Consider the following 13724-nt stretch of genomic DNA (forward strand, 5'->3'; position numbering starts at 1 on the left):
CTTGAATCCTTATTTCTGATGCACCCGGTCTCAGCCTTGCTATCTCAGAAAGTTGTCCTAAATGAAAACCAAAGCTGATTCTTCACTTCTGCACCAGGCAGAGGGAGTAGGACAAGAGACATCCCAATCCTTGTTTAAATAGGAACAATTAAACCAACAATTTAGCTGTACAGAGCTCCTACAGATTGCAGCAGGCCTGTTTCAGGCCTTGGCTGGCCCTGCTTCACAGGGAACTGAGGAATGGCCCATAGCCACTTCTCCCATACACACCCCTTCAGCTTCACCAGGTGTACTGGCAGCAGAGCTAAGGATTTGGCCCAGGATGTTTCCCAAACCATTCCCTCATTAGTCCATCCTCATGATTTAATAAAAAGAGATGAGACCTAGCAATCTGAAGCCCAGAAGACGTTCCTAAACTGTAATTCAGTGCATGGCCTTGGGTGAATTCTTACAGCCCCATGGTTTAGTTTCATCATCTGTAGAGTGAGGATAATAATGAGAATAATGATACTCACCTCCCTCACAAGGGGCTTGAAAAATAGTCTCACTTTTTTTTTTTTTTTTTTTTTTTCATAAACCTAAAACCCTCCTCCAGTACTCAAAAGGACTGTGATGTGTAATAGCAATACTTTGTGTAACTGCCTAAGAGAATCAGAGTTCAGGGGTTTATCTGTTTGGTCCCACACAACTGCCCACCCTGTGGATCCTCAGGGATCCCTCTTTGGGTACAAGCTGGAAGTCTGACTGATTTCTAAAAGCGGTCTTTCTGGACTCTACAAGTAATAGTGTTTTAGCTTCAGGGTTTCTTGCACAGTGCAGGAGGAGAAAATAAATTAAAAAATCCTCCCTTTCCCCAGCTCTTATTTCTTTCAATGTAAAGGACTTAAAATTTAAGGGACTGGTGGGGGGGAAGGCAGTGTCGTCCACCAGCTTTGAGGAGAAGTCATTTTGGATCAAATTCTGTTGGGTTCTTCAGTGATGTTTTCAAATACTTCTCAGTACAGTCTGTGATACACTTTATTTATTTGCAGAGATTATTTTTCTTCGTGCCATCACACCTACGTATCCGGCCAACCAGGCAGATATCATATTTGACATAACAGAAGGAAATTTAAGAGATTCCTTTGATATCATCAAGCGTTACATGGATGGTATGACAGTGGGTGAGTAGAGTGTTTTCTGTTTACTTTCTTCGCTCAGTAGTCTTGTAGAACAAGGTCGAAGAAATCGGCTCAAGTAATTAATTCCTACCTTGATTTTCAAGCCTGCATTGGTTTAATATTCTCCAGTCCAAAATGTGTAATTTGAACTAATATCACAGATAATTTTTTGTTCAAAATACCAGAGGCCCAAAGTTTCATTTGAGAAGTATTTTAACTTTTCTCAGAACTGGCTCTAATTACAAAAGCAAATAGCTTAGTTTTAAAATGATGAGATTTGCCCATTGTAATCAAACCAAATATAAAATATGTAGTATGTCAACAAAGAGACTGTAAATGTAATTACCTGTTCTTTCTTGTTTAAACAGCATTGCACCAATTTTTGGATAATAATCAAACCTTTAAAGCAGGACTGAATTTACTGAAACTGTTACCTGTTGTAATATTTAATGGCGGGTTGGTTCAGTTTTAAATAAATACCTCTGCAGAGGGTAAAAGGGATCTGTCAAATGCTGTTGTTTAGACGAAACTTCAGAATGGAACATACACGTTTGATTTACAGCCTCAGCTTGGCAGGGCTGAGGCGTGCAGGGGGTATAGCTGTGTACGTGGGTCATACCCTAGACCTGCATCTCCTCATGTACCAGGGAGGGGCTGCAAGGCAACGTGGGGTTTTACTTTCTGGTGGGTTTCTTTCAGAGCAGGGCCCTTTTGTGGGCTGTAATGCATGCTGTATCCAGTATGTAATGTGTTTGGGGTATCTAGTACATACACGTGCATACAGATCTATATTTCCATGCTGTAGCTTGGCTCTCGCTCTGGGACCCAACGTAGCCACGAGTAGTTGGCAAATTACATGAAGGTTGCAGAGCAGGAGGAGGTCCTGGGTGATGCACTGCTCTGCCCAGTGTGAGTTGCTAGTGCAGTGGCAGGGAAATACGCTGTGATTCTCGTGCTTCGAGGATGAATATACCAGGTATTAAAAAGTAGTATTTGTTTGCTCTCCGTTAATGTTTATTGATGAAGACAAGGGGCCGCTGTTTCCAGCGAACATTTGCGGTTTGGTACGTGAACGTGCAGGTTCTGCTCAGGTTTATACATGTGCTTCTGGGCTTTCTAGCAGGTCTGGATGAAAAGAAAAATCACTGCTGTGCTTCTTCCACACCGAGGGCTTGTGAAAAAGCCGTATTTGGCATGATCTGAAGGTGGCACTGTTGCATTTCAGAAGCGTGATAGTACAGTGTCAGCCGTGCAAAGGTTTTGTGAACCGTAGATAAAAATCGTAAGTCATTAGGTTTATATTTCTTTCTTTATCAAACAGAAGTATAGACGTGAATGCTGAGAAAGAGGGAGAGTCTGTTAAAGCAGGATGATAAGATTACAGATTTCAGGCACTGGGTTGATTCTTTAGAACTGGAGTAGAAATGTTATCAGATCCCCCAGTAGTTAGAGCAGTTTGCTTTTCGTGCTGTGTGCTTCTTTCTCCCTGAAATAAGAAAGAAGGATGTGTCTGGGAGTTGGACTGGCCAAGGTATTTGCCCGAGGGAAGCGTTTCCATTTTGAATAATAGGACTGCATGTCAGTGGTATTTTACTTTGTAAACTGGGTATCTGCCTCACAACCTTAGCAGAGAAAGGATGTTCCTACACTGAGAGGATATTATATATGTCTAAGTACGTTCCCAGCTCTGCAGAAGAATTGGGCAACTCTTTTCTTCACCTCAGTTCCCCCATGTGCAACACGGAGATGATAAAACATGCCTACTACTGTCTTAATTAATTCTTGTATGTAAGAGTCTTAATTAATTCCTCCATGTAAAAGTACTTTGAGATTAACGGATGGAAGCTGCAAAGTGAACTGCCTGCAGCAGAATTGGAAAAGGAAAAACAAAACAAAACCCCAGCTGATATTACCTGGAGGGGCAAAGGTTCTGGACAGCATGTTGTATGTGTGAAATTAGGATTGCAAATAATTCTGCCAGCAGCAGTTCTGCTGCTCTCATCTTTTTTTTTTTTGTTGTTGTTGTTGTTATTAATAACCAGTATGTTAAGTGCTCCTATAAAAGTGAGGGGCAGTTTTCAAGACAATTAAGATGGGAACCTAGTCCCCAGAAGTTCACAGAATAAGTCCCTCTTGTAAAGAAAGGGGAAGGATTTGTGTAGGGGTGGAGAAAGACAAAGGGCACGGACAACAGCAGAAAGCTTTACTGGTTATCAGAAAGCTTTACTGGTTAGCCCAGTAAGTTATAGGAACCTGAGAAATCATCAGTTTATGTGCTTCTGGGAGAGCACACCTGGACCGTTGTGCTTGATGACCACTGATGGGAATACGCCTCTTGAATCTGAGTAGCCTATTTTTTAACCTTTTTCTTCTGCCTGTATTATAGAGGAAGGAGCACATTTACTCTGATAATAAAACACAGATGCATGGGTAAAAGGAATAATAAGCATGTTTCATTCCATTGTAACATTTCAGGAGAAATGACCAGAGTATCAAAGCTATTTCATCTGCTAATGGAAATTAGATCACCAAATATCTTTTCTCTACAAGACAATTTTTTTCTACAAAAATCTCTACAGGAGGTTTTGTTTTTTGTGGGGTTTTTTGTTTGTTTGTTTTTAAAAAAGAAAAGACATGAACTAGCTCAGAGAGATGAAAAGCATAAGAGTATTTGGAAAAAAGCAGGAAAATAGTTACTAGTGTTACTGAAAGAGCTGAGTGTAATAAACCTTGACTTGATGTCAGAGCAGAGAGGAAACCAGTGAAGGGATTCAAAGAAAAGAGAGAGTGATGGGAAGAGAGGGGGAGAAGGGACAGAGCAAAGAAGATGCTCTTGCAGAAAGTCCTTCATTAGTAAAACACCTTTGTGCTAGCTTGTCACAAACAAGAGAGAGATGATGCCTTAAGAAGGACCTGCATCTAAACTGCTTGTGTGAATGGAAAGGAACAAGATGCTCTCAGAAGTGTAACAGCCAAAAAAGTGAAAAGGTACAGGTTTCTTCTGGTAAAGGTTTAGAGAGTAGGAGGAGCTCTTAGAGATGGTGTTACAGAAGAAAAGTGAGGACTTCAACACTGACAGAGAACTGTGGACTGAAGAGAGTCAGGTCATCAGTTTTAGCCATTATCCCTGTAAGAGGACACAGAGACATCAGGGAGAAGATGTTAGTGGAGCCGAGAAATAGGTAGGATTGGATGGAGAGTGGCTGACTAGGCTGGTTTTTGATTTTTCATGAAGAGAGAGCAGCTGAGGTCATAGGAGGAGAGGAGAGTGTGTAGAAGCAGGTTGTGAGCAAGGAAAAAATAAGAAACTAGAAACAAAGGAGAGAGCTGCCCCAGGGAATGTTAGAAAAAGAAAGAACATGACCTCCCAAAGGAGATGTAGACAGGGTGGGCACAAAGGTGGGAGAAGAAAGAGGCAAGGACAGTATTGCAAAAGCAAGGAAAGAAGATACATCAAATGGAGTCAATGATCACGGTATCAGACATGGAGGAGCCAAAAGAAGTAAGAACAGACTCCAGAAATAGCTATGGTGACCTACAGAAAATACCTCCAGTGGAAGAAAAGGAACACAAGGCAGCCTGCTGGAGGGGCAGTGCGTAGGCTTCGTGCAAGCTGAAGGAAAAGAGTTGTGCACAAGGCTGCCTCCAGTATTTCTACCCTATTTGATTAAAAAGAGATGTGAAACCCCATTCTTGCCCGGTTCAAGAAGTGCTGTAGACTCTCTGTTGCCTGGTGTGGTTACAGGCCGGGGTGGCACTGTTGCACATCCCTTACTAGCATGGGTGGGAGAAAAACAGAAGTGCAGACCTATCCAGGGTTTTGGTTTGGTTTTTTTTTTTTTTTTAAAGCTTTTATGGACTTTTCACTGCATTCCTCCTTTAACCAGCTGTCAGCGAAAAATGAAGAATGCATTTTCAACCTGTACAAAAATGTCCTATCAATGCCTAAGGTATTATCAGATACTATAAAACATTTCCCCCCTCAGCTATGCATTCATTTCCTGAGGTGACTGTAATACCACCTTGTAGTCTGGTAAACTTCAGGAAGGTTTTAAAATTTTGTAAACCAGCTAAAAGTCATTTTGATAGGCTGAAATCTTCCATACTGCATTTGATGCTAACCTAAGCAGATAACTCTTGCCTGTTAAGCAGAATGGTACTATTCTTATCAAAAACATCCAGAGCCAATACAATTATAAAATTTCACTTGTACCTGTAGAGCTTTTCAGGGGTGGTGGTGCCTGAATACACCTCTGTCAACAGTTGCTTATAATTTTACAGATTTGTACTAACTGCTCTCCGTTGTTATTCGCAAGGATTTCGCTGCTCTCTCTGTCCTGACTTCCCAGCCTCTTTTACACATGTGATAGTTCATGATGTTACCTTTGACCCATTACAGAAAGTGTCTCAACTACTGATAGCACAACACTGGATTTTTCAGTAGTCTAATTTCTATGATGGTATCATGATTCTTTAGTATGTTCCAGAGCCTGGGGAGAGACTTTTCAAAAAGGTAAACAAAACCAGATAGCATTAAAAAAGTATGCTTGTGGGATCCCCTATTGGTTGGGGGCAGGAGAAGGAGACTGGAGATTTATTTGACTTTTTGGGAAACCTGTCCTTAGCACCGGGATAGTAGTTCTGTATCTTGTGAGCAGTTTGGCCACTCCCAGTGTGGCAAAGTCTTTTCAGAGTCCACCGCTCAAATGTTTGTATGGCCTGACATTAAATTCAGAGTCACTGGATTGGAAAAGATTTGGTTCTGAACTTGGTCCCTGGACCCACTCTGCAGTGCTGGGCAAGTACCTTCACATTCCTCTCTGCTTCTCCCTTATCCTCCGTTGCCCGAGACTCTTTATCTTTGGGCCAGAGGCTGGCTGGCTCTTACCCTGCATTTGTTACGGTGTTTAGCATAATGAGATCCCCGGACTGATTTGGGCTTCCTGGCACGGCTCTGATGCTGAAACTTCCCGTTCACCTACAATTGCTTCTCTGTGGGGAAGCAGGGACTAGGTGTAGGCAGAGCCAGGGCATCCAGAAGAGCTCTGCTGTTCACAGGGGCAAGGATTTCAGCACATCTTTTATCTCGCCTTGTGGATACTCTTACCAGAAAGTAAGACACGATAGCCACCTTTTGTCATGGCTGTAATGTCATTAGCATGAAGCCACAATGGTGTCTGGCAATACAAAACCGATGCTGTCCAGTGATTCACAGTCAGCACACAGAGCAGGGACATAATTCAGCAGGTTTTTCGACAGGGTTTTGCAGCCTCACGTTAAAAAAGACACAGTCCCTTTCAGTATCTTTGTTCTGGTTTCATCTAGGCTTGCCCCTTTCACAAGAGCCCTCAGCAAAGAGTATCTGGTGAGTTTTTCTCTATGCCAGGTTGCCCTGTCGAAATTAGTAGCTACGCAGTTGAGACGAGGGTGCCCAGAAGCCATTTGGTAAACGGGATCCTAGATTTATTGCCTGAACCTGCCCTTTCGGGATGCTGATGACTGCGCTGTTCAGTAGTCAAATCTCTCAACACCCTCCCTCCCCTCCAGAAAAAAATGTCAGGCTGGAGAGCTCTTCTGGAGGCAAACAAGCAACTCGAGCAGGAGGTGGATTCTCATTTCGTATCCGAGAAATGCTGAAGGTGCTTTTCTGGTGAGAATGAGTCTCGTGCTTGAGCGGAACGACCTTCCTCATGCCAAATTTCACTCTAGCACATCGCAAGTATCTGGTTAATCCAACGTTCCCCCTTGATCGATGTTCATCTCACCCCTCGGGTCGGAAGGTGTAATGTATTACAAAACCATTCAGACAGACCACCTTCGGTTACAGTTTCCATAAAGCCAGCAGACGAATAAATCACACTGCGACTCTGACGAAGTTTTGTGAACTGTGGCGTGAAGTATAAAACCTGCCAATTTGGGAAAGAAATGGACTGAGTCAGGGAACAGCTAAGGGGACCGCCAAAGGTCTTTGGTTCAGATTACATAGCATGCATTTTTTGGTATTAAACAGTGGGCTGAGATACTACATAAACGAGCAAATAAAGCCAGATTTGGAATCCGGTACGCCGAGAAACACACCACGGCAGTTCCTCTGAGAGATGTCTGTGTGAATTCAGCCTTCTGAGGTGTTTTGCCCTAGTTTAGATTAGGCAGAGACCTGCTTTTCTGAGGAGCTCCAGGTGTGAAATATTTGTGCGACTGATTCAGCTGCTGCTCCCGAGTTTGTGTGTTGATAACAAGCATCTCGTTCCTGCAGTAGCGCCTACACACCCTATAAAAATGGAGACAGAAGATAAGAGACTCGAGGCGTATCGTAAATATTTGCTGGTATGATGCACAGATGCGTGGCTCGCTTTAAAAAAAAAAAAACAACACAACACCCTAACTTTTATTTTTAAAGGGGTCAGATGTGGTGAAGTGACCCCCTTAGTTCAGCCTTATTTTGAGAATTTGGTCAGGGATTAACGCATGTTAAAACTCAGAAAGCTTCCCTCATCAGAAGTTCTGCTAACAATACCAGCAGAGCTGTCGCCTCTAGGTGATGACTGAGCAGCTCTGTAAGGGCTTTCATGTCAAATCCTCAGGATTAGGTGTTTTTTTCTCCTATGGTAGATTGAATCACAGAGCCATATCGTGCTGTGTGTGCCATAAGGTGGCTCTTTGCCAAGAAATGCTTAAGGTTACAATAATTAATTGCCCAGGTGTCATGGATATGCTGCCCTATCAAAACTTGGCTGAAACGGAATAATGGGGTTGTGGGGCAGGAAGGGTAAACTAAGCCATTCTCTCTAACTGGAGGATTGCATGTATGTGGTGATGGGCCATGATGGACACTAAACCCCTGCAAATAAAGATACTGGGAATAAAGTATCAGGAGGACGATGTGTGTGATTTTACATATTTGGGACATTCAGCCTTGAAGTTTTTCCACCTGTTTTTGTAATATGTAAGATTCTTATAAAAGCATGTCACATTCTCAAAGGTGGAACAGGAAGGATTAAAAAATATATGGTGGAAACTATTTTTTAATGAGGCTACTTCAAGTACAGTTATTGCATTTTCGGCATGAGTGATTTCGCAGCATTGTCAACATTAAAACCCATTGCGAGGTTTGGCTGGAAGGCAAACCAGACATCTAAAAGCACTTCAAGTTTGCCAAGCCAAGATAAGAGCACATCTCTCTGAAGTTATTTGGTATCCTTAATAAAGATCATAGTATTTGTAAACTAGCCAAACCTCAGTAAAATCAAAGGTTGTTTTTAATTCTTTCATAATACCAAGGCTCCATATGATCCAACATGACAGATAATAGCTTTGAAAATATTTACCATTTGTTTCTGGCCAAAAAATGTATTAATACCATGAGGCCTCTTTATTGCCTCTTTATTTGATGCATTTCAGCAATCAAAGCTTTCTAGAGAAGCCCAAGTGTTAATGAAATTAAACTTCATTGAGTGGTTGAAGGATAGCATTTATAATAAATGGTATCCCAAATTTCTGAACTGTTGAATAAGGCAGAAAGATCCTTTTTCATGCTGAAATGTAATTTCTATGCCGTAATTTCCTTTTTTTTTTCTTTAAAGGTGAAACAAAAGGCAAAAAGGGAAGCAGATTCGGTTTTAGCTAAACTTAAACTAAGACTTGTACCCTAGGTGGAAACTTCAAAGGCTGTGAGTACCTGGAGAGTTTTAGACACAATTGTTTGGACAGTCTTTAAAGGAGAGCTTTGTCTTTACATGGCTTATAAGTGATTACTGTGGTTAATAGATACTCTGAGCATGGGCGAGATCTGAGCAAGAGATGTTGCTTACGGTCACAGGCACAGGCCCACCTTGTTACACTAGTTTTTTTATTTTTTTTATGAAGGATGCCTTAGTCTGGAGAAGAGGAGGCTGAGGGGAGACCCCCTGGCCCTCTGCAACTCCCTGCCAGGAGGGGGCAGAGAGGGGGGATGAGTCTCTGGAGCCAAGGAGCCAGCGCCAGGCCCCGAGGGAATGGCCTCAAGCTGCCCAGGGCAGGGTCAGGCTGGCTCTGAGGAAGGATTTCTGTGCAGAGGGGGCTGTTGGGCGTTGGAATGGGCTGCCCAGGGCAGGGGGGAGTCCCCGGGATCCCTGGAGGGGTTGAAGAGTCGGGCTGAGCCAGCGCTGAGGGATCTGGGGGAGTTGGGAACGGTCAGGGGGAGGGTCATGGTGGGGCTGGAGGAGCTGCAAGGTCTCTTCCAGTCAAGATGATTCTGTGATTCTATGATTCTGTCTTGCCATACCCCTGTTCCTCTTTCACACCTCCCAGAGCAGGATGCAGCACGGCTGTGAGCTGCACTGTGGGGCAGCCGTTATCAAACCGCTCTGGGGACAGAGGCATTTGTGCCTGTTCCTGGGGGAACATGCCGCTGCAGTCAGCACTGCACGTGCTGGCCCAAGTCGTTAGGAGTCCTCTTCATGCCACTGGTGCAATATTTGCTGTTACTGTACCAAAATCACCGTTATAAGGAACACTGGGGTTGCATGAAGTGATCTGGACCTTTATTGGTGCTCGAAAGGGAAATCTTCCTCTCCTGTACCTCTGAACAAACACTCCAGCCCTTTCCCTGTTGTCAGCATTACTGCTCGCGCAGGAACCTACATTTTTAGTTCTTTTCTTTCAGGTGTTAATCCAAGGGAAGGGGTGGAGGACATAGCAGGACCACTATTTTTGATCAGCTTAAACCAACAGTGAAATTGCCCTGAGCATCATGTAGCTTATGGAAGTGCCATTTTATGTGTCCAAACTGACTTCTGAAGCATTTTATAAGCACTTGGTTGCTCAACAGTTGAAAATCAGGCCATTTTTTTAGGAATTTGGATAAAGATCATGGAGGTTCATGTTTGAAAATTATATATTTTTGAAAACCTTGTCCCCAGATACTTCAGCAAAGATACGTATAGCCAGCCACATTCCTGTGAAGCAGTTCTCCATCAGCATGGAAACCTTGTTAACATCCATCTCTAACTTGATTCTCCAAATCTATTATTTTGTGAAGCGTTCACCATCAAGCCTGAATGAAGGTCTAATTCACAGTGTTACGAGGGCAATATACTTCAAAGCAAGAGGAAATTTATTTCAGTACTTGTATTTTGATTAATGAGTTTTCTGAATCCTTTAACCATATTTATGTTTGTCAGGTGTGGCAGCTCAAGGATTAATGATATCTTCAGAGCTATTTTTCTGTATATGATTTGATGCCTGCAGTGATGATTACCAAGAAATATTTCATTTTCCAAAGAGCAGCCACTTATTAATAAAACAGATTGTATCAGAAACTGTAGAGCACCACATAGCAGGAGCCTACATTGTTATTGTCACAAATAATTGAGAGAAATATAGATAGCTTTCGGAAAAAAAAGAAAAAAAAAAAAAAAGAAAATGAAAAGGACTATTTAGCTTTTGAGAGATGGAGGAATCTAAGGTGTACATTAACTTTCTGAAGTCAGCAGACATCTGGTGGTCTGGGAAATGCCTGCAGTTTGACAGCTAGATTGTGCCTTTAGGCACAGTCATGAACTAGAGAGGACTGGAGGAACATAATGCCTGTGAGACTGCCTATGGAGGCACAGCCCACTGCTGTGAAGGGTGAGAAGGGCTTCTACAGGTATATCAACAGCAAAAGGAAGACTAGAAAAAATGTGGGCCTGCTTCTGAATGAGAAATGAGACCTAGTGACAAGACACGGAGAAAGCTGAAGTGTTCAGTGCTGCTTTTGCCTCATTCTTTATTGATAAGACTGGCCTTCAGGGGGCCCTCAGAGGGATAGGAGTGTCCGGAGCAAGAAATACGCACCCTTGGTGGAGGAGGACCAGGTTAAGGAGCACTGCAACACACTGGACATACCCCAAGTCCGTGGGAGCTGATGGGGTGCCCCTAGAAGTGCTGAGGGAACTGGCCAATGTCACTGTGAGGCCACTCTCAATTATCTTTGAAAGAATGTGGTGATCAGATGTTCCTGTGGACTGGAAGAAGGCAAATGTCACTGCAAGCTTCAAGAAGGCCAAGAAGGAGGATCTAGGGAACTACAGGCTGGTCAGCCTCACCTCAGTCCCTTGGGAAGGTGATGAAGCAAATCCACCTGGAAACCATTTCCAAGCATATTAAGGACAAGAAGGTGACTGGAAGTAGTCAGCAAGGATTTATGAAGGGGAAATCATGCCTGACCAACCTGACAGCCTTCTGCAAAGAGATGACTGGGTTAGTGGATGAGAGAAGAGTGGATGTTGCTTATCTGAACTTTAGTAAGGCTTTCAACACTGTCTTCCTGTAATACCCTCATAGGCAACCTGAGGAAATGTAGACTAGATACGTGGGCAAGGAGGTAGATTGAAAAATGGCCGAACTACCAGGCTGAAAGTGTTGTGATCAGCAGGATCACCCAGTCGCCAGTGGTCTAGCCCAAGGATCAATACTGGGGCCAATTTCTTCTTGAATAGCCTGGGTGATGGGACAGAGGGCACCTTAACAGCTTTGAAGAGGAGACAAAACCGTGCTGAGTGGCTGATACGCCAGAGGGTTGTGCTGCCATTCAGAGGGACCTCGACAGGGGGGAGTAATGAATGGGCTGACAGGAACCTCATGAAGTTCAGCAAAGGGAATTGCAAAGTCCTGCCTCAGGGGAGCAATAACCCGATGCACCAGTACACACTGGGGACCTACCAGCTGGAAAGCAGCTCTGCAGAGAAAGTCCTGGGTGTCCTGGTGACACCAAAGTTGATCATGAGCTAATGATGTGCCCTTGTGCCAAAGGTAGCCAATGGGCTGCGTTAGGAAGAGCGTTGCCAGGAGGCTGAAGGTCGTCCGTCCCCTCTGCTCAGCACTGGTGAGGTCACCACTGGAGTGCTGTGTTCACTTCTGGGCTTCCTGGTACAAGAAGGACGTAGACATGGAGAGAGTCCAGAAGAAGGTGGTGAAAATGATTAAGGCACTGGAGCATCTGTCATTTGAGGAGAGGCTGAGAGAGCTGGGACTGTTCAGCCCAGAGAAGAGGAGGCTCAGGGGGGGTCTGATCGATGTCATGGGAGCGAGTAAAGAAGAGACAGACTCTCCTCAGTGGTGTGGAAAGCACAAGAGTCAATGGGCACAGATCAAAAGACAGGACATTCCATTTAAACATGGGAAACAACTTATTTTCTTTACTGTAAAGGTGGTTGAACACTGGAACAGGTTGCCTAGAGCTGTGGAGTCTCCCTCCCTAGAGATACTCAAAACCAGACTGAACACAGCCCAGAGCAACACGCTGCTTGGAGCAGGGAGATGGTCTGCAGAGGCGCTTCCTGCCTCCACCCTTCTGTGAGTCTGATTCCTGATTGCGGTGATGTTGAAAACGTGAGGCTGGATTGCTACAAAAGGAAAAACCTTGCAGCTTTTACTCTACCAAATGCAGTAAGGCATTCCCTAACGTGCAGTGTTTGAAGCATTGTATTGTCAAAGCTAGGAAAAATTAAGCAATTACCCAGCCGTTGATTGACTTCCCTTCTCCCCTGGCATGGTAGAGGTCAGTAAGTACTCTAGTAACTATGTTGGCAGAGCGATTCGAGCACTGAAAGTCATTACTGTGGCATGAATTTTTGGAATAAAGTGCAGCCTTTAGGAAAGGAATTTAATTAAACTTTAACATATGAAGAACCCCAAAACTTTTATCGAAAAAAAATATGGATAAAATAGCTTAAAAATTTGTATTTTCTGTTTGTGACCAGGATGGGAATTATTTTTAAACCTTATTGATGAACTCAATATGAAATAACTTTTTTCTTACAAATCTTAACATGACTTTTTTGAGTTGAGGTCTACAGAGCCAAAAAAGTTTGGCTATATAGTTTTGGCTTCACACTACAGATATGTATTTACATGTTGTAGACTGAGATAGTCTGGTATTCAAGCCTAACCTGCAACTCATTGTCTGGTTTGATCCAAGGAAGCGTTTATTTATGGCTGGATTTTTTTTTTTTTTTTTCTATGGCTCATTTCTGGAATGATCCTATCAACTTTGCCTTTTAAAATAGCCACTGCAATGATCATTTCCCTACTCCAAACTTCCTAATGGCCTGGACATCTCTTTTGAAACTATGACTAGGCTCTTAAGTAACACTGATGCATCTGAGATGTTTACTCTTCATTTTGAAAATCTTGGCCAGAGGTATAAAGCAAAAAGCCTTGAGGAGAAAAACAAACTTGAAATTACAGTCCAGGTTCTTGCATTAACATGAGGAGATCAGTCTTGTATTGCTTAAGGGAGACTCTTAAACATTTCCCCTACAAAAAGTTGTTCACCACACGTTACCGCTACCATGTCAGTGTTTTGGGCTTTAGGTTCCAGGAGGCTGAGATGATAACCGCTCAGCTTCGTTACTGCAACATCCTCGTGTGATTAAAGAAGTTCACTAACATTAGGGGAGAGACTAGCGGACTATGTAAAGGCTTTTTTTGTGATTCCCCAAAATCCATTGCTTAAAAAATGGGTAGTTACTGCGGTGTTGTGACAGCTAGGACTGTTCATCCCTGACAAGGCTGTAAATAGGACCAGAATGTTTTTTGTGG

At 43.2% G+C, this 13724-nt stretch overlaps 1 protein-coding gene across 1 annotated transcript in view; it reads left to right on the forward strand.

Moving 5' to 3' along the window:
- FBLN1 (fibulin 1) overlaps positions 1–13724 on the forward strand; it is an 81800-nt gene that overhangs the window by 59401 nt on the left and 8675 nt on the right. Inside the window, exon 16 of the mRNA XM_074901190.1 lies at positions 1032–1163. Within this exon, the coding sequence (XP_074757291.1) occupies positions 1032–1163 (132 nt within the window). The remainder of the gene's footprint in view (positions 1–1031; positions 1164–13724) is intronic.

The sequence above is a fragment of the Athene noctua genome, chromosome 3, assembly GCF_965140245.1.
Source record: "Athene noctua chromosome 3, bAthNoc1.hap1.1, whole genome shotgun sequence".
NCBI classification, from domain to species: Eukaryota; Metazoa; Chordata; class Aves; order Strigiformes; family Strigidae; genus Athene; species Athene noctua.